Source organism: Tympanuchus pallidicinctus, unplaced genomic scaffold (genome assembly GCF_026119805.1).
Source record: "Tympanuchus pallidicinctus isolate F22 unplaced genomic scaffold, pur_lepc_1.0 scaffold20, whole genome shotgun sequence".
NCBI classification, from domain to species: Eukaryota; Metazoa; Chordata; class Aves; order Galliformes; family Phasianidae; genus Tympanuchus; species Tympanuchus pallidicinctus.
Window position 1 is genome coordinate 1,618,436 of NW_026294722.1, and position 20,535 is coordinate 1,638,970.

Here is a 20,535-nt window from a genome sequence, read left to right on the forward strand (position 1 = left end):
CTTCCAGTGGGCTCTGCAGCTCCTCTACCTGCAGTACAACCCAGCCATCTTTGCCACACGTCACCTTTAGGCTGATGAAACCACACTGCAAACACAGAGGATGACATGCTTCAAATACAGAGAGGTGAACATGGCTTCTTTTGCAAATGTCAGTATGGCATTTGGAAAAAAAATGGATCCCTTCATTTTCAGTGAAAATGCATACCAGCCATTTCTAGTTTTGGAGCCTCCAAAGTGAGGCAGCTCATTGCAGGGCAGTATGGTGACATGGCACTGTGAGATGAGAAAGCAATAACAATCCACTTAAGCTATTAGCAGCAGTCTGGTACTTCAAAGTGACCCCTGAAATAAGAAGTGTAAGTAAATAACATTGCCATTAAAAAGAGAAGAATTTACATATCAAGGAAAGCTTATTGAAAAGGTTTTGTACAGTTTGGGATAAAGATAATGGGGCAGCATTTCCTTACAGGGAGTGCTGATGGTCCATAGGCCCCAGGGAACGGGAAGCACTGCTGTCAAAACAACAAGAGAACTCATTTGTATCAGTATTGAAAACCTGGTCAGCAGTTCTGTTTCACAGTGATGGCAGCGGGCTGAAAACCCAAGCAATGAGATTTTCTGGCACGTTCTTGAAGTGTTGCATGCATGGAAATTAAAATGCATTTTCTCTTTGAACTATGGCACGCTGAGGGATTTGGGTTGTTCAAAGGCGAATCATAAATGGACACTAATATCCTAATTCATCAAAGAATGAGCACAGGATTAATTCTGCCTTTAATTAGCAGAGCTCTTAGGGATGTGCGTACCTGCAGGAGCGCACTGCTGCTGACCAACTCGGTGGGATGTGTCTATGGGCACTGGGGGGGATTAGAAGCAGAGCCCAAAATTGCTGAAAAGACACCTGAAGTGGTTCTGTAATTTGTTTCCTGTCACAGATATCTGTGAAATCAAAGTAAATGCTCTCTCATTTCAGACTACACTTGATTCTTCCAGCATTGCTGTTTTCATAGTGCTTGAGATTGTGAAATACGTTTACACACTGAATGCACACTGCTCTGCAAGGAGCAGCAGGGTGGGAATCTCAACTCCTCGAGCTTTCAGCCAGGACTGACATCCAACCTGTCAGGGGACTGATGTTATCCATGTTCTTGGATACAACATGCTTTAGAAGATTACACTGTTTGGCAGGTCTGAACTGAGGTGCATATGCTTTGTAATATGCAACTTCTGAGGACATTTTTTCTTGAGTGCAAGGACTCGTCTTAGAATAATCTGATTTCTGGAGTGTTTTGGTTCATGAGTGTTGCTGCTTTTGTTGCTTCTAACTGTGTTATTTTATGTGTTCTGTGAATTAGTGAAAAGGAGAGGGAAATGTAAAATGGTAATGTAGAATCTGAAACAAGACTGCAGAGTTGTCTCATTCATCCTAAGTGAATTAGCCCTTCAGCTAGAAAGCCTTATGCTCTATCTCCATAACCACTTGTCAATTAATATCTTTGTAAATCCTTGCAAAGCACAGTCACCTCAAGCAAGAGCAGAAAGCACCAAGCTGCTCCCACAACAGAGCAACCAGCACTGTTGTGACTGTTTCCAATCTGAAGGAGCTATGGATTTAGAAAAGGGCCAGTCTTATTACAAGTGAGTTTCGTAGTAACTGAATGACCAAATCAACATAGGCATCATTCCCACCTTGCCTGGTGCTCGGCTCAACTGCGAGATGCCCTCCTTGCTGAGCTCTGCTCTGCTCTGCCTGCCTTCTCTCTACTCACTTTGTCATTTGCAGGACATGATAATTGTCAAAGTCATCTGGCTGACCTCCTCCTCAGACTGCCTATAATTGGGATGCTATTAAAAGATGTGATAAGGAGATGAACGGTTCCTCTTTCCAGGACACAGTATTTATAGCGTACCACTAACAGGTAACCTACAGAGAGCAAGCAGGGTCCTTGGAGCCCCAGTGCTTGACAGTGTCTGCACGTTCCTGGAAAAGGAGATGTGAGGCTGCAGGAGGGAAACCCCGGGCCCAGCGCCAGGCGCTCATCCCTTACTGCAAGCAGCACACAGTGCTGGAAAATGCAGCGCGTGCTCGTGTGACATTTCCAAGACTGGAAGTGTGCCATGGGACCCCGTCCTGAGCGCAGGGCGCAGCTCCGGTTACCGGCCGTCAGGAGATGCTGGGGCTGAGCCACCTGGCAGGCTTTCAGGCATCTGAAAGACTTTCTGGGAAACACACTTTCCTGAGAAAAACCGCAGGTGGGAGCGGTTTCCTCGGCACAGAAGGGCAGGGCTGACCGCTGCCAGCCCACCTTCCTGCAGCCGGGCTAACAGGGGCACGGCGGAGCAGCGCGCACCGAGCGGGCAGTTCAACGCAACTCCCCAGAAACGGACAACCCTCAGTATTCTGCTCCTTAGAAACGAATTGGACAGCTGGGCTCAGAAGAGGAGCGATGGAGGACGCGGGGCGGGCATTAGCGCAGCCCTGCCCACAGCCCTGCCCGTCGCGGGGCCGGGGCGCTCGGTGGGGCGGAGCGGAGGGGAGCGGGCGCGGTTCTCCCGGAGGCTGCTGCTGTGCCGGTAGGGGTGCCTGAGCCGCCCCGACGGCTGCCTCTAACTTTCCCGGAGAAGGATGGCCTCCAATTTCAACGACATCGTGAAGCAGGGCTACGTGCGCATCCGGAGCAGGCGGCTGGGGGTGAGTGTTGGTCCCCTCCCGGCGGCACCTGCCCTGGGGATTTGTTTTCTTCTTATTTTTTTTCCTTTTCGTGTAATTGCCTTTGTCTTGTTTTTTGCAAACTGTGCTCTCCGAGCGTCTCCGCAGGCGAGGTGAAAATCTAGGGGGAGATGAATCAAAGCATCTTAAATGCATGAATCTGCGCGTCTCATACGTGCTCGTATACGTATCTGTATGCATATATGTGTATTTTTTACTATTCCTCTCCCGGTGGGTGTGCTGATGCCGAGGTGCCGCTACCCGGAGCCGGGCATCCGTCCGCCGCCAACTTTGGGCCGGGGCCGCCGGTGGTGGAGCGCTGAGAGCCGGGGAGAAGGAGGAGAAGGAGGAGGTGGAGGAGGATGGCCGGAGGAGCGGGGCTGCAGGTGCCCTCTGGAACGGGGCGTGCTGGGGAACTTTGGGCAGGGAGGGCCGGGGCTTTGCCTTGCGGTGCGGTTTGCAGCTGCCTCGGTGTTCCTGGGATGGGGTTGTAACGCATCGGGGTTTTGAGCTCCGTGTGGGACAGGTGTAGATCTTGTCGGTACCTTTTAGGGCTTTAAAGACTATCGCGTGAGAGTTTGACAAAACAAAAAATCCCCAGATCCCCATTCCTCCTTTAGTTCCTTATTTCATTTTAAACTTAAGTCTGTTCTTGTGCTTTCACGACAAGCTCCTGGTTTCGGCAGTAGCAGCAGGTGCCCCTCGGGCATCCGCTCTGACCCTCCAGAGCCGCTGCTCCTCCTGCTCCTTCCTGCGGTGCGGGAGCTCAGCCCGGAGGGAGGTTTTGTGTCTGTCGAGTGCCTTCATAAACGAACCTGCACCTCAGGACAGGCAGGCAACTTATTTCTTGTGTTTACTGACAGCTGATGGGTTATTAATTGGGCAGTTCTGAATTGTTTGTAGCATGAGTTTTACATCCAGATTTATTGTGGGGTGTGTTTGGTCATCGGGAAGTGTTTGCTGATGACATGCATGCCCATGTTCAATAGAACCTATAGTGTTCATCTCCCTGACTTGTTTGGGTTTTTAATATGTTCCTGCACCAAAGGGAAGATGCTGTTTTTCTTGTACCTGTACTTCTGAGTATTGTTCACTCTTTAAGAACCATCTGATTCAGTGACAGATGGAGATAACATCATTTGGAGAGAGCCTGTAGTAAGTCTGGCAGGATCAGTGTACCATGGCCATCGTTCCAGCACTGAGTATGTATTGGTATTCAGTTTGTTCCTGTGTGAATAAAAAGTAAGATTAAACTTTGACACATCTTTCCATTTTGTGGCAGTGAAACCTAGCAGGAATGTGAACAAAGCGCATCTGCTCTGAGATGAGTGGAAGCCCTATTAATGGAGAAAGTGCTTTAGTGAAGATGTCCCAGAGTGACTGTGCTTTAGAGAGTTGTTAAAGTGAAGAGCCCAGAACTGGTCATTCCAGGCTTCCCTTTGCTCTGGGAATGCTGTCCCATTGACTGGCCAAAGGGAGGAAGCCAGTAGCTGCTACCTGGTGACAGAGGCTGGAGCTGTGGGCATGAGGTGCCCTGTTCATGCCCTGGTGCCCCCTCTTACCTGGGAGTAAGTAGTTTTGTTAACAGTAGAGCTTTTTCTCCTTAAAGTTTTCAGTTTAAAATATTGCTCAGACGTTTGAAATACAATTGCAGGCTTCCTCCTGTAACCTGTGTTCCCTATAAGCTGCTTAAGAGCCCAGTGTCCTGATTTATGAAATCCAAGTGAAAGTGGGTACTTGGGTTAATTACGATTAACCTGAGATCTTCAGATACAGGACAAGCATGTTTGCCCGAAGCAGCACTGCAGCTGCCAGCACCCACTTCACAGCACAGCCCCAGTAACTCTCCTCACCCCTGCTGGCTTTTCCTCCTCAATCAGCTGTGGATGTGCCCAGCCAGTGCAGAAGAGGCCTGAGCTGCAGCTTGATATTAGACAGAGCTTGAGTTCAATATTATTCGATGGCAAATGGGAAGTTGGCTCCTTGAGAGGAGCTGTGGGACAGCTTGGTTTTTTGGGTAGCTGCATTGGGAAGGGCTCTCCTACACTCAGGAGCTGGAGATGGGAAGTGAAAAATAGTCTAAACCTTAATCCACAGAGTGGGAAACTTTGCAACTTTGGTGTGCTCTGACAGCATCAGGAAGGACAAGGCTGCTCCAGCCCTGTGTGCAGCTCCTGCTGGTTGGGAAGGGCTTGGATGCTGTGTGTGGTGAGGTGTGAAGGGAGCTACTCAAATATGCTCACTGCTATGGTGGCACAGCTGCAATCAGTGCGTTGTCCTTTCAAATGGAACTCAGCTCCTGGGTTTTTCCTCTGTAATGCCATGGTAATTTCATCACCAAGGGAACCAGAGCAGCGCTTGTGTCTACAAATTACTTCAAAAAATGACTTTTTGGAATAACAGGGGTGCAAATGCTACATGTGTGAAGAAAGGGGTGCAGAGAAGCAGCTTGCTCAAAACCGAGCTTCTTTTGAAGGAAAACTGACGATTCTGAGAGGCTCTACTTTGTAATTTCAAGTCCAGTGTAGGCTAATTAGGTTTCTACCTGGACCATTTGTGTGCACTTTAAATATGTAAATTTAATATTATTTAATAGAATAGTTTCCATAGTAACATTTGCATCACGTGTGTCTTCCATAGAGCCAAATATATTCAAGAGAAAGAGCACTCTTCCCAATTCTTTCCATCCTTATAGGGAAAAAATAATTCCCTCAGCCAATGATCTCTCTCAGTTCCGTTATTAGCGCTGACATGGAGGAGATTGTGTTCTAAGGAACTGCTGACAGTGCAAATGCACGACCTCACGGAGTTCTGTGCAACATAACAGATCAGCTTTGTTCTGTGGGCAGCGCTTCCACCAGTGACCAGCAGACCTGTGTTTGGGGAGAGGAGATAAGAGGAGACGCCGTGCCGCACTGAGTGCTTTTGCCAGCGATTACCTTTCACCTGATAAAGCACTTTGTGTCTATTTACATGAAACACAAGTTGTTTCGTGGCTTCTAAACCTAAAAAGACTTTTTTTTTTGTTTTTTTTTTTTCCATTGTGACCATCAATTAAGGTTTCCTTCTGTGACACAGGTCTGATTTTTTGGGAGTGGAGGATTCATTATGGGGATGTCTGCTCTCTACACCGAAAAAGCAGTCCCTGTGCATTCACTGTAAGGACAGGTGTGTGTGGTGCTGGTGAATACACCTGGGCTTTCATTTTGGTTGAACTGTGTCAACTGAGTGTTCAGTTGACAAATAGGACTCAGAATAAGAACAAATCTTAGAAATAAAGGACCTTTGTTACACTGATAAGCCTGGCTTGTAGCTGCTGCTGTTCTCACATCTAACTGCTAGCCTGGCTTCAACCTATGTGCTTTCTGGCAAAGTTTTCCTCACCCTGAGGAAGCAGGTTGCAAGGAAGTAGTGGTGTTAGGAAGCACAGAATATGGCAGGTATTGTACTGAGACGGTATGTTGCTGAGATGAAAGCTTGCCCAAAGAGCTTTAAAAGCAAAAGGGCACTTGTTGCTCATGGGAGTTGCTCGCCTCTCTCGCTGAGCTGGGAGACTCCTGGCAGTGCTTTTGTTTCAGTCTGACACTTTTATTGAGCCCTCTGTTGTTGCAGCTTGGCTTGCCCTTGCCGTACCCCCAATTACATTTGGGGTTCTGGAAGCAACATTTCAATTTGTGTGAAGGCTGCAGAGTGAAGCTGCCCTAGGGTTATCCCCCGCTGCTGCTGTCAGGGTGCAGGCAGATGGGAGTGCTGGGGCTCCCAGGGAAGCAGTGATGTCCCTGAAGCAGCATTGGGCATGCTGATGGCATGGTACCCGAAAATGCCCTCCTCCTGCATGGAGTGTTGGAGATGATGCTGTTCCCCCTGGGAGACCCTGCAGAACCCTCAGGGCTGTCCCAGCCTCGTGATGTATGGCAGACTGCTGGAGTGAGATGCCGTGGGGTCAGCTGTCAGCCCCTGGATCTCGGTGTGCCAGGAGTGCACGTGGCGTGTCCTATTGCATGAAGTGTCTGAGCTGTCTGCAGCTAAAAGTGCAATAGTGCTGATTAAACAAAAGCACCCCAAAGAACCAGCTGAGATGTTCTGGTCAGGCACAGAGATGCTGCTGATAATGACTTGTCCATGGCCAAACTGCACAGCATCCAGCTTGGCTCCAGTCCCTTGGCTGGAAGGCACTGGCTTTTGGAAGCCTTCCATCCTCTGGCTTTCTTGGAAAATGCACAGCTTCCTAATGAGGGTTTTGCTGCTCTGTGTGGCTGCTCCCCAGGAGGGCAGCATACCTTTCTAAGCAGTGTGTGCACCTGAAGCTGATACATACAGGTCTATACCTTTTTCTCCCAAGTTTTGTCTCCTAGGAATGCATGTGACTTGTGGTTTTTTATTTTATTACAGCTTTGACTCCCAGGTTCCAGAGAACACTGAAGATCGTGTGTATCTAAAATCACAATGGAAAATACTGAAATGATTTCGATATAAACATTAAGATGATCCATATTCTGAAAAGTGGATGACATTTTCTCCCTCACGAAATAGGGTTAATAAAATTAGGGCAGGCTAGGACAGCACGTGCTGCTGAATGCTGCACATACATTACTGCTGCATGACAGAAGTATTTAAAACAGTCCTCACAATTTGTGGCTTGTTGGAAAAGCCTTACGAAGTGTTTCTCTTTCTAGAACATATACAGCTGCTAACCAGCTACGTTGGAGGTTTACCACGCGGAACAATCTGCACACTAACTTTCTGAATTGCCATTACTGGAGGTATTCTGATATATTTTATGGCTGCCATGATGTTGTGATGGTATTTCCTGTGTATGGAGATCGGGGAGCCAGCTCTGCAGTTTGTATTACTATCACATTATTACAGACTGCTAAAAATGCTCATTTGGGAGGATCCATTGCCTTTAATGGAGCTGTGCATACAGCTGAGTATCTGTTCCTAAAAGATGCATGTCTCCAGAGAGGCATCCTGTATTTTTATCAGTGAATAAAGCTCCCGGAGAGGAGTAAAGGGGATTTTTTTTTAACCTAGCAATGTGTTTCTTGTACCTCAGCCTGGCAGAGGAGCGCTGTGCAGTGTCCTCTCTCAGAGGTATCCTCACTTTGCATCATCCAGGCATGGCTCAGAACTCTCCTTGCAGCCATATCTGCTGAACAACACTTGTAATTCAATCCTCAGCCTGCTCTCGGGGTGTGTGTAATCCCATCTGCTGGAGGCACCTCTTGGTCATGCATGGCATGGTCAGCTTCCAGCGTCCTGCTGTGGGACCCCCATGGAAACCTGGGCCAGAGCCAGGACAGAGATCTGAGCAGGTTCGCCAAGTTTCAGCAGCTCAAGTCCAAAAGTGCAGTTCTGACAAACTACTCTATCTGTAGAGGTTTCCCAAGGATGCTGAGAACAGCTCGCATCTCGCAGGGTTTCAGTCGTGACAAGTGTGGGTTGTCCACATCTGGTGTGCTCCTGCTGCCCTGTCCAGGGCTGTTCTCTTGCTGTCCTGCCATGGGAACAGATGTGTGGCCTTTCCTCCCCAGTGTCCTTAACCTTGCTGATGGGAATGCATGACTGGATTTGCACCTTTCCAATCCATTTTGGTGTGGGTAAATGATTTCTCGTTATGAGGGTGACCTTGGGCAACTGGTGAACCTTACCAGTGGTTGCTGGGTAGGACCTGCCTTCTAGGAATGGAGGGGAGGAGGAAAATCAGAAGTTGTCCTTCTGAAGGCAGCGGTGTTGAAGGCACTGCTCTCAGTGGTACGAGGACCTCGTTAACGCAGGAGAAAGCATTTCTGTGGGTGCTCCTCTTTAATGCTGATCTAAAACAGTTTAATAAATTTAATGAAGTCCTAATGGTAGAGAATTTGAGGAAGTAAAACACAGTGAAACTGTAATGGGCTTTAATGAAATATTTGGCTACTGGAACTAGTGTTAGGCTTGTCCAGAGAGAAACAAGACCTGTGTGCCACTGCTTTGCTTGATGGGTCTGACTTGTCCAAAAACTCTCAACCACATCAGTGCAAAGGAATGTGATTCAAGCGAGTTTGCCAATGCAGAACTAGGGCTCTCCTGGCCAGCCCTATAATAGGAACTAGTAATAATGTAGTCTTTAGAAGGGCAAAGAAGGGAGATGGCTTCTTCACAGCTTTGTGGTTAGTTTCCTGCTTCTAGAACATAGTTGCTTAATAGCAAGTAATCTGTACTGTGGTGTTCCTGGACTGGTTTGAAAACTCAGTGTAAAATGGTTCTTAGGTTTCTGGACTGCTTCTCACCTTGATTAATGCTTTACTTTAACATTTAACATTTGACATTAACAGAAGTATTCAATATTTTAAAAAAAGAAATCAGCAAAAATTCACCTAAAATCAGGAGGGCTTTTCTTTCTCATACAGTTGAGGAATTAGATGGTCTATACAGGCTGTATGTTAGAGGGGAAATGCAACAATTTTGTGCTGCAGCACAAAAAACCCACACACCAAACAGCCTGCAGACTGCAGTCTTCATCTGGTACGGCATTCGTGCTTACAGCACACACTTTAGGACTGCAATGGGAAAACTTCTGATTGGTAGTCAGAAGTTTGGAAAAACTTTATACAGAAGTTTAGTGCTTTGTGTTTTTTAAAGAATTTTATACACAGTTGAAACTTTTGACTTTCAAAAGCTGGGAAGAATTAAGCTTTCGGTGTTCTCACATCTTGATTTTAATTATGCTCATTTCTGTAGGAAATTCAGTGAGAAGAGAATGGTGTTGAGCATGGAAAATGACATGTTGTTTTTGCAAGTTCTGCATAGCGGTGTTTCTGTGAAACACTGGGAGGAGAGGTGGGACAGGGAGAGACAACCTGCAGGACTAGAACCATATGGTTCACAGATTGGTGCTTGGGTGAGTGTGCTGGAGAGTCAGCATGGGGGTTCAGAACAAGAGCTGTGAAAACTGGAAACCACAGTGATAGGGGATGTAATAAGGGGCAGGAGAAGGAAAAGTTGTCTGCCTATATCTATGTTTGAAGCAGCTTCAGTGATCAAACTCCAGCTTTCACCTTTATAGCTCCTTCCAGTCTGGAAGTATTTGAGACAGAATAAAATGAGCAGATTTTGTATGCACCAACTTCAGCGTGCAAGATATTAAGCTTGTTGGATTTGTATTTTTAGAAAACTCTTAAATAAGGTGTTGGAACATTTTCACAGATACGATTTCTTGCTGCTTGGATCTTGGTGGTGGTGGCAGGGATAGGATCCAGGACGCTGCTTGGAAAGCATGAGCTTGGACAGGTGTCAAGTGGATGGAGCCAGGCTCCTCCTGAGGTGTGCAGTGACAGGGCAAGGGGCAGTGGGCACACACTGAAACACAGCAACATGAGGAAAAGCTTTTTCACTATGAGAATGACAGAGCACCAAAACAGCTGCCCAGAGATTGTAGAGTTTCCTTCTCTAGAGGTACTCAAAACACACCTGGATGCTTTCTTGTTCAATCTACTGTAAGGAACTGCTTTAGCAGGGGGTTGGACTCGATGTCCAGAGGTTCCTTCCAGTACATCTGATAATATGAAGAAGCTTTCTTGTGCTTTTCAGCATTCATTTTCCACTTGGTAACCTTCCCTGTCATTCTTTGGAAGACAACCTTAGGTATTTAGCAAAACAAAGAGACTTCAAATTTGTCATTTCCCAAAACTGAGATAACTGGTGAGCAATGGGCTCTCACCTGTTTGCTGTCTTGTTCTGAAGATGAAGTCTTCGCTTTACCAAGTCTAATTCAGACTTGAGTGCAGTGCTCTTGTTCTTCTGCTTTTATCTCAGATAATTCCCCCAGTTTTTGCCAGCTGTTTCCCCAGCTCTGTATCCTCACCGTTTGCTCTTTTGTTGCTAGACTGTATGTTTTCTGGAGGCTTTTGCATTAATTGTTACTGCACACAAAGGATATGCCAACAACAATTGTGAACACAGTGACAGGAAAGTAAAACCCCGTTACAAACAGGGGAAGCTCAGTCTGTCCTCATTTCATTGCCTTTTCATCATCAGTCCATTACAGCACGAGAGCTCCTCTGCTGTGGGTGTTACTCTGAAGTTGCACCCGCCATAAATTAATGTTTTGCAGTGTTTATGGAGACACTTGAAAGAAAGCAACAGATGTAAGGTCTGCACCTGGGTTGACATCTTAATGTGATGTTTCAGGTATGCTGTGGAAGTTGATGGAGTATTTCTATTATCTTCTTGTCTGACTTCATCAAGTGCTGTCACAAAATACCAATGGAAGTTCAAGCGAGTAGAACAGGGTGGGGTTTTATCTCCCTTTCTTCTGCTGAGAATAATGTAACTCTTTTCAGTTCAGAATGCCACTGCAGTGAAATCCGTGGTATTTCTTCCCAGCAGTATTAATGTAGAAGATAAAGCGGTTCCTTTCCTTTCCAAGGAACTTGTGATGTCCTATGGTCAGCAAAGGAGAACTACTCTTAATGCCCTCCCTAGTGGCTGTGCCCCAGTGAGGACAAATGTTAGCTGATGGTGCCAGACATATAGATACAGCTAGATGGCACAGGGCTTATGGGAATGAATTTTTAGAGCTGATCTGACCTCTGGAAAGGTTGGGGGAATGAACCCCCACTGCACAGTGTTGATGTTAGGAGAAAAAGAGAACTGTGGAACTCTATCTCATCTTGGGGCTGTGTGAGGGAGGAACCTTGAGGCTGAGTTGAGGTATGAGGCAGATGGAGGTGATGCACATGGTTTGTTGAAGCAAACCTGTGATGCTTCCTGGAGCTTGCAGAGAAATTAATTGGCTAATGGCAAAGAATGACAGCAGGCCAAAAATGGCCAGTTGTTGCTAGTTAGGAGCTTGCAGGGCATTTGTCATCCTTGGGTGTCCAAGCAGCACACAGCAAGCCTCATTAACTCCATTTCCAGGTGGGCAGATGGCAACAGGTACAGCTGAATTGCTCAAAGTCACTCACTGGTGTCTGGAAAATTAAAATACTTCTCTTGTGTCTGGCTTTGGGTGATGGCAGCTCACTGTTGAAGAACGTATTCTTCTGAGATAAAGGCTGGATTTGTGTGCACCTTCTGCATTTCTTCTCTCATTTTGTGCAGTCTTCAGATTGCAAGTCCAGCCGTGAAATGCAGCTCCCACAAATGGCTGAGTGATATGGGAGGCTACAGCAAAGCCTGGGAGTTTGTGAGCAAATACAGTTCATCTCCAAACATGGAACGAGTCCCCTGTGCCTTCTGGATAGTGCAGTCCAGGAGAGCATCCCCTTAGTACTGCTTTTTAGCATGTGTACTGATTACAGCTCTGGGTACTTTGTAGCCTCCTTGCATCTGATGTACTAATTAGTGAGCTTCATGATCTGTTAATGAGCTATATCAATGCTATTTCCCTCTCTATTCCATGTAATTAAAGTATCCAAGCTGGATAGCAGAGGTGGGGAGGTATTCCAAACCAGAATTCACTGCAGCAATTTCAAGTTATTAAGCAGTTGTCTAATCCTGAGGCCATACTAAATGGTGTTAATTCACTGGGCTGCACTGATGACCTGACCCTCTAGGGTGGCTCCTTCAGCTTTTTCTCCCTTCAGCAGTTACAGTCCTAGGCTGATTTTTCACCTGTCCAGTTTCATGCCTAGAATTAACTGTGCTTATATATAACGCTTAGCAGATGTTAAAGGAATGAAATCAGATACTTAGCTCCAATCTGACATTTTTAAGCTGTCACTGGCAAGAAGCTTTCTGCTGTAAACGCTTCTTGGCACATGGAGGCACTCTCCTCAAATGGCCCAGTGGCACAAAGCTGACCCTTTTTTGTGAGCTGGTGGATGAGTGGGGAAAGTGGTTTCAAAACCCAGACCACTCCATGGCAGAATTTCTAAGTCCATGAAGGAGGGCCTGGAAGGGGGAGGATGCTTTGGGTAATGCTCTCATTCTAAAGATACTGCCTCTAACTCTTGACTTCTGCAGAGAGGGCAAACTGGAAGTTGAAGTCTTGCTGTTAATATTTTTAGGCCGTGAAATTCTCAACAGTCCTTAGAGAAACTCTTAAAAAAAAAAAAAAAAAAAAAAGGAATTGATTTCTCTATGAAACAGCCTCATTTCTAATTTCTTCTGCAAATTCAAGCCATCGTGCTGTGAGTAGAAATGAGAAAGAAGTGAATGCTTTGCAGAACTCTTAGGATACCTGTGTGGGATGGGCGCATCCTGAATCGCAGTCCTGACATCTTAAAATGGACATTTTAAATAAGGACAGATATCACTCTTCTGTGTTGTTTTGTGAACAGATCTTACAGGCAGTTCTGGCCAGTGCCAGAGTTGGATTTTGTAACTTTAAGGGAAAAATGTAGCAATATTGAGCGATTTTGTGCAGGGGGATAATATTACTATTTCAATCCCTATTAGCAACTGTGAATTTCTACTGTAAAATATTGTTTTGAAGATGTATACTCAGTGTGAAGGAGGGAAATTTATCTCTAGAAATGTGTTTCTCGAGGGAAGGAGAAATCTAGATTGTTTTCTTTCATCTCCCAGAGAAGATTGCTTGATGTAAGCCAACTTTGATTTATGCAGTCATTATAACCTGATCACAATGAATAATGCAATATAGCTTACTCATAACGCACTAACATTAAATAGGTATTCTGGGAATGGGAAGTTGTCCCATTGCCAAGTACAGCTATATCTTTACAGACAATGTAATCAATTTTGCTGCTTATTTCACAAAGCCAGTGAACCAGTCTGCGTCTCCCTGCAGTATTTAGGTCATGCTAAGCACGCGTCAGCACAAGTTAGGTGTGTTTACAGCTCTGTGGTTCTTTCTAGTAATCCATCTGTTTAAATACAGGAATTAGGATTCAGATTCTTCATGCTACCTGGCTAATTTTGTGTGATCAACTCCCCTCTGGAAGGATCTTTTATCCAGAACTCAGTCTTCTGGACACTGCTTGATAGAATTGATCCAAGATGCTCAGATGGTTTTTCCATTTGCGGATGGAGGTGCTTCAGTGGGTGAGCTATCTACTGCTCTTGGGTAACATGGCAGCATTTTTTGTCCTATGAGAACATTCAGGAAATGCGGTGATAAACTTGCTTGGTTTTGTGCTGTGCCTTTGTCAGATTCTCTGTTTCTGCAGGCTGTTGGTCATAAAAGATAAGTTCCTAGCAATTGCTCATGCTTTCTGGTAGTCATCTCAAGCTGTATGATAGTACTTTCATCTACTGCTTGTAAAAAAGCTGTTTGTGTTTATCTGACAGCAAGTTCAATGTTCCTATAAACGCAGCTCGTTGGAATTCTTTGGTTTGGGGAAGAGCAGAAAAACAGCACAGGAATAAAACAGGGTAGCTTTCCCCAGAGGCTCGTTTCTTGTTTGCAAAAGAGAAATTTGCCAGATGCGACTTTGTACTACTGACTCCCTCTTAAATAACAAAAAAGAGGTGGGATCGTCTGCTCCAAAGGAAAATACTCATGCTTTGCCAGAGTGTATTGGATGACAAAAGTGTAGGAATCTTAAATTTTTTTAGTTTTAAACTCCCCAGCCCCAAGGTAAGAGAAATATCCAAATATTTAGAAATTCAGGGGAAGGCTTTTTCCAGAGACTTTTTAAAATCTGTTGCTGAGCAAAGCACTGAGGAGTGGCATAAAGTTACTACAGACCCAAATGTAAATTTTAGTTGCTAAATTCAGAGGCTTGTTTCCTGTAGTAGTGTTTTCTCCACGATGAAAAAGTGACATTTTAGGAACTCAAAACCTGGCTCCATTCCTGGCTTTTCTGCTCGCTTTGGAGGCAGTGAGGTGATGCTCCTGCCTTCTCACAGCCATTCCCAGGGCAGAGCAAGCTTCGGGCTGTCACGTAGCACAGAGAGCCTCTGGTTTCAGTTTCCATCTCTGCATGATCATTCTCAAACCACATCTGAACCCTGAAATTAAGTAAGTCAAGAAATTTTTCCACCCTGCTTGGCCAGATGCTGACCCCTCCCAGCTGAGATTACTGGTGCCTGTGCTTCACGGTGCACTTCCCCACTGGGAGGTGGGGATGGCTGGGCAGTCCTGCCTGGGTCATAGGGAACGGCTCTGAGAGGCAGGAATGCAGATACTCAGATTGCATCGTTCCTTTGAAGTCACTCCTTGACTTCGGTTGTGGCTGTGATTTATGTCAGCTGATCCTTGGAGCCAGGAATAGCAGTGATTTGCCTTGACCTTGGACGTGCATGTTAGATCACCTGCCTGGGGTTCAGATGATCCACTTCGTGGACAGCCATGTTATTTCCCTCCAGTTTCATGTTCTTGACTTTTGGAAGCTGTAATTTTTAGAGACTGTAAGAAGTAGATGCTAGTTTTTCTACTTGAATTAAACTTCAGGTCAGGCATCTTGTAGGATCCTGCAGGGAGAGCTTTGGGAGTTTTAGGTGTTACACAAATGACACCTCTCACTGTTCTCTCTTATCTCATCAGTTCCTGATTTGCTGCTTGGATTATCTAATCACTGTCAGTGCAAGTGTTTGGGGTGAAAGTAATTAGAGCAGTGCTTCCAACTAATTCCTATTCATGTAGTAGTAGTGTAAATGTTGATTTGAGGGATAAGTGAGCTAAGTGTTCGTGCTGAATAGGCACCTGGGAGCGTCTGGGGCTGCTGCTGGTAGCTGCTGTCAGAACAGCTTCAACAGTGTAAACAGTTCAGGTACTGTTGTCAGTGTGAGGAAGTGCTGACAAGCCTCAGACACATACTCCATCATGATGGATCAAAAGCCTAATTATTTGCTCTGTATGCGCTCCTAATGGGGTCTGTGATTAGCTCTCTGTCTTGGGCTCATCACCAGCTCTTCTGTGCATTGACTGCATTGAAGGGCTTTCCGTGTTCTTGCATAGAAGTTGGGTTTGTGCAGCTTCTGCTCAGTCAAGGTGGTGCTGGGTGTTCTTCTGCAATGTTGTGGGATCACTGAAATGATACTGTGATAATGGATACCCACTGCTGATGGCAGCTATCTCAGGATTTCGTTTTTGAAAGTGCTAAGCAGGTTTTAAGAGAGAGCTTGAGTCTTCTTTATGAGTTTGTTCCCATAAGCTGTCAGGCAAGAGTTAACAACCACAGCACTGATGTTAATGGGATTCTAACAAAAACAAAATACTTGATAATACTTCAACTATTGCAGCCCAGTATGTAAATCTTATTTTCGTGCTGTGTCTAAACACTTGTCCTCCTGTTTCCCACACCACCCAGTAACGGTGGCTGTTTTGTTGCTGGCAGCGCTGAACAAAGCTGCAGTGAGGGATGAATTGCATCAAAGTCACTGGCGCAGAGAAGGCCTAACTGGCTGTTGATGTTTCTAGAGTTTGTGTAGCTGTATGGGTTTAGAGAACTCAAAACTCTTCTTTTAAGACTTTAAACATCTTTCTATTAATTTAACATCCAGGAACTCTGATGGTGCAACCAGATTGCACAGTCAGGTGGTATGCAAACATACAAATAAATTGTGCAGTCTGGAAGGAGGCAGTTGTACAACAGATGAGTAATGGCATTTCATTAGACCAAGTGACTGCCTAGATAACATGCAGGACAACTGAGGATTCCTGGTTACAGTCAATACCTTGAGAAATGCAGGCAACCTTCCAGCTGCTGTTGAGCTCACTATGTAAGCAATACTTCATTGTTCACAAGCATTTGTATTACAAGTGGATTACAAGTGTATCTTGGGATAAGACCCAGTAGTAACGGTATTAACGGGGTGATGGAGCCTGTGCAATTACACAGGTGGTTTGTTAATCTACTGGTGCAACTAAGTAATTGGAGTTCAGTACTTATGAGATTAAATCTTGTCTGTGAGCTAAAAACTGCTTCCCTGTTCTTTGGAGAATAACTATTCTGATGAGAATGCTACCATTAGATGCAAAAAGAGTTGTGTGGGTTTTTTTTGTTTGTTTGTTTGTTTTTTCCCTGTGGGCTACCATATGAATAGTAGAGCATAAATTGGAGGGAGGTGGGTCTCAGCCATGTTTATGTACTCAAGCACAGCTTAAGTGCTTTTCCTAATTCAGGACAAAAACAAGCAGCGTGGTGCCTTAACCTGGCGGGTCAGAACACAAATACCTTGGTCTTGCTTCAGCTCAGAGATGCCAAAGGAAGGAGAGAGCTGATGCAGGAAGAGGAGGAAGTTCAGAGGGGGGACCCTTGTGTCCTGATTTTCCTCCATTTCACTCAAATTAGCATCATGAATGCCATTTGTTCTTCATAGGCGTAGTTACTTGGGTTGGCATGACTTTGTCCTGAAGACAGTGATGTATTGTATTGTGTTAGAGAATTGCTGTACTGTGGGAGCAGAACCAAACCACAAAAGCTGAGTATTTATATTTGATGCTGATTTGGCTCCTTTGCTTGCATTTAACATGTGGTTGTGTTTTTTTTTTTTTTTTCCCCAGCTTTTTTTTACCTTGATTCTGTTCTAAATCCAAAAATTAGTCTGGATTAGTTGTTGTTGTGCTACAGAACCCATTCCAGTAACATCAACTTATAACCACCTCCCATGCTTGTATGGAGTTGATTGCTAGTGGTACTTATGGTCCCAACAGCATTTGGAAGGTTGTGCTCCCCGCCAGAGGTGGAAAGAAGCTTTCTTTCCTTGGACGAGGAATGGGTGTCCACAAGCTGGGAGGAATAATATGACTCCCTGAACAGCTAAAAGACAGTGGAAGAACAGACAGCTGGTCAACTCAATCATTTTCATGCACAGAAAGAGTTACAGCTACTTAGTTGTAGCTACTTTTCATGGGCATTATTTTGTGCTGGATAAGTTGGTTTAGAAAACTATCAATGGATCCGAGGTTGGAGCTCTCTTGTCTGGTTGCTTTTTGGGCACTGGCTTGGTGGGAGGCAATGAGAAGTTCTGAGGGGTCCCATCACTGATCAGTCCATTTGTGCTACCCTGGAGCCCTGCCAGAGCTGTTCAGTACTTGATAACGGCTGATAGGGACTTTTCTTTGAAATCACACTATTTTTAGTGGCAGTCTTGTTTTATTTCTATCTTACCAGGTGTCACTTTCGAATTACTGATTAAATGTAGGCTGTGAACAGTTGGTAAGGCTTAAATTTTTTTTATCCTCTATGCAGACAGTATGTTATCTAAGTTTTGAATGTAATAAGATGATAGGAAGTGCTGTACAGTTGAGGACTAGGTGGGAAGATTGCAAGAAAGGGGACAGAAGTTTGATAAATGAATTGGCAGGATGCTACAAGTGTGGAAAGGTGTTTCTTCAGTCACTCTGTGCAGAAAGAATCTCATTCAAGTGACTCAAATTTAAGTATTTGGACTTTGAAAGCAAAAGGACACTTGTTGGAATCCTGTATTCTACTGTGAAATGGTCTGTCCAGTCATTCAGTTACCCAGTAATTGAGCTCCTTTTCACTGTGTATTCACACTTATTCTTTTACGTATTATACACATATTCTGCTTTGCCAATTCACACACCTGATGGAATTTCATTCCTTGTCTGCTCAAGCTTTGTGTCTGTCTTAAGCATACGAGACTGGAACAAATAATGAATTAACATTGAAAAGTGTATCCCTTTATTTTGAAAAAGCTGTTTCCTAGAAAGTCCTGCATGTACAAGCAGGGTGGCTGCAGCTTCTTTCATTAGCACCCTTCATGCAAGCATCCTCTGTCTTTATTTATGACTTAATTTATGACTGCAATGTAATTCAAAAGAAATACGATGTAAGTGTCCATTAGCTTGATCTTCATTTTGTCTGAGCTACTGAGAGCCATTAATTGTAACTCCAGAGCAGAATCTGATTTATAAGTCTAACTTCTATGCAAATGTTAGTGATACTGAAGTCATTGGAGATGCCAAGTTTATTCTCTTGTGTTTCTAGATTTACCAGAGATGCTGGTTAGTATTCAAAAAAGCTTCAAGCAAAGGGCCAAAGAGGCTGGAGAAATTCTCAGATGAACGAGCTGCTTACTTCAGATGCTATCACAAGGTAAGGCCTGATTATATTCTTGTTTATCAAACTTGTTTTACATGCAGTTGGGAATAAAATCTGAAGTTGTCACGTATTAATTGGCCTGAAAACTGGAACTTTCATTTTCTACAGTCGGGGTCCAAAACCCATTTGTATGTTCCTTCAGTAAAGGAAGGAGAGATCAGAAAGTTGGGTACCTAACAGCTTGGGTCTTGTATGTGTGGGAGGCACTAGACAGCTACAGAAATGATGGGCAATGTGCAGATCTTTCTTGCAGCAGTGATGTGAAAACCTTTTCTGAATTCACTGATATTAAAAGAACGTTGCTTTCCCTCTAATCGCTTCTCTGCAGTTCTGTGTGCATTTCATACTCATCTGAGAATTTACATGTGTAATTCTCCTGGGCATGGAGATGAAAATGAGAAACCCTTTAATTTATGATCATTGTTGGCAAAAGCTTAATATATTAGAAGATTAGGATTTATGTGCATAAATTGCTGGGAGTCAGCGAGCACAGCTCAGCTCGAGGCTGATCTGCATTTATTCTCTTTGACGTACGTTTAGGAGGAAATCTGGAGGGAATACTGAGTCTGAATTCAGACTTGTCGGTCTGCATGCTGTATAATTTGTAACTGATTGATCATAAAACCTGTGGCAATTTGTAGTAAGTCGTGCCCATAAATACTCCATCTACATTTTGATTAAGAAACTTTCAGAAGTAATGAACGGTGTGTTTGAGGGTAGCACGGTGTGTGTAAGACAACATCTAGCTTTCAGTGAGACGCTGCATTTGTATCAGCGTGGCTCTGTCAGTCTCATGCAAGTGTTTATTTCTTCCACTTTACAAATGTAACGCATCATCGGGTTCAGATTAGTTAACAGATGTGAAATCTAAAAGGAATCTGAATGAAGCTGGATTTCTTTTTCAAGAGAAACTGAGGCTGCCCTCTAGTTCTAAAGCCATCAGCTATACAAGCTGATTGGCTCTGCTTGCTTATAACCAACCTTACTTGAAAGGAAGCTAATGAATGTTAAGTAGTGTTCTTGTGTTCTTTGGCTAAAATGTGTTGACTTACGAAGAGCACATGTGGCTTAAAATGGCTTTATCCTTTTTAAAAAAGCTTTGTAAATGTGTGAAATTCAAAGGTGGGCAATGATGCAACTTCCAGCATGATTATCTGGGAGGTGTTCGAAGGGAACATGCCACTGCTGCTCTGTGTTGCACTGCAGTTGAATTGATTCTTGTAAAAACAAAAAAAACAAAAAAAACAAAAAAAAAACCACCAAAAACATAATAATTAAATGAAAATAAAAAAGAAAAAAAATCTTAATATGGCAGTCATCAACCACACTACTTCTCAACTGTTTTTATCTATCTTATTAATGGGCTTTGATGGTCATCATATGATCCAGTGCCTGCAATAGTCATTGCTATTGTTATACACATCTGGTCAGCACAAGCTGTTGAAGGCAGCATCAAATCTAGACACTGGAGGGGCCCTTGCTCACCCCATCAGTCTTTGTGGAGATTTAATCTATCATAAGACTGTGAAAATGAAAAATGATGAATGCAGCAAATGTTTTAATAGCACCTGCCTCCTTCACTGGAGTGTTAAATTGTTTCTTTATTGTGCGTGTGTGATGAATTAAAGCACAAACATTACTTCAGTTTATTAGTGGAGGGAGCCTGGGAGCCTTCTTGTGCTGGTCCTGCAGTGGTGCCTCTCAGTCTGAGCTGGAATGGACTGAGGCGTAAGTCATCCTCACCCAGGCACGATTCCTTCTCCCTTTGGAGTCTGGGTTGGAAGTTCAGTATTTCTGTCACACTGGGGGATCCAGTTTGTTTGAGTTTGGGAACACGAGGGCTGTGTCCTACTCTGCAGCCCTGTGCCA

The 20,535-nt window shown here is 44.5% G+C and overlaps 1 protein-coding gene across 5 annotated transcripts in view; it reads left to right on the plus strand.

Annotated features, from left to right (window-relative positions):
• Positions 1-2,019: 2,019 nt before the first annotated feature.
• The window catches only part of DOK5 (docking protein 5), a 33,607-nt gene continuing 15,091 nt past the window's right edge, over positions 2,020-20,535 (plus strand). The window contains exons 1-2 of one of the 5 annotated variants that reach the window (XM_052683942.1): positions 2,020-2,692; positions 18,553-18,660. In XM_052683942.1, coding sequence (XP_052539902.1) covers positions 2,627-2,692; positions 18,553-18,660 — 174 coding nt within the window. In that variant the 5' untranslated portion in view covers positions 2,020-2,626. The remainder of the gene's footprint in view (positions 2,693-18,552; positions 18,661-20,535) is intronic. The other 4 variants (XM_052683940.1, XM_052683943.1, XM_052683941.1 and 1 more) reach the window with 4 other exon arrangements.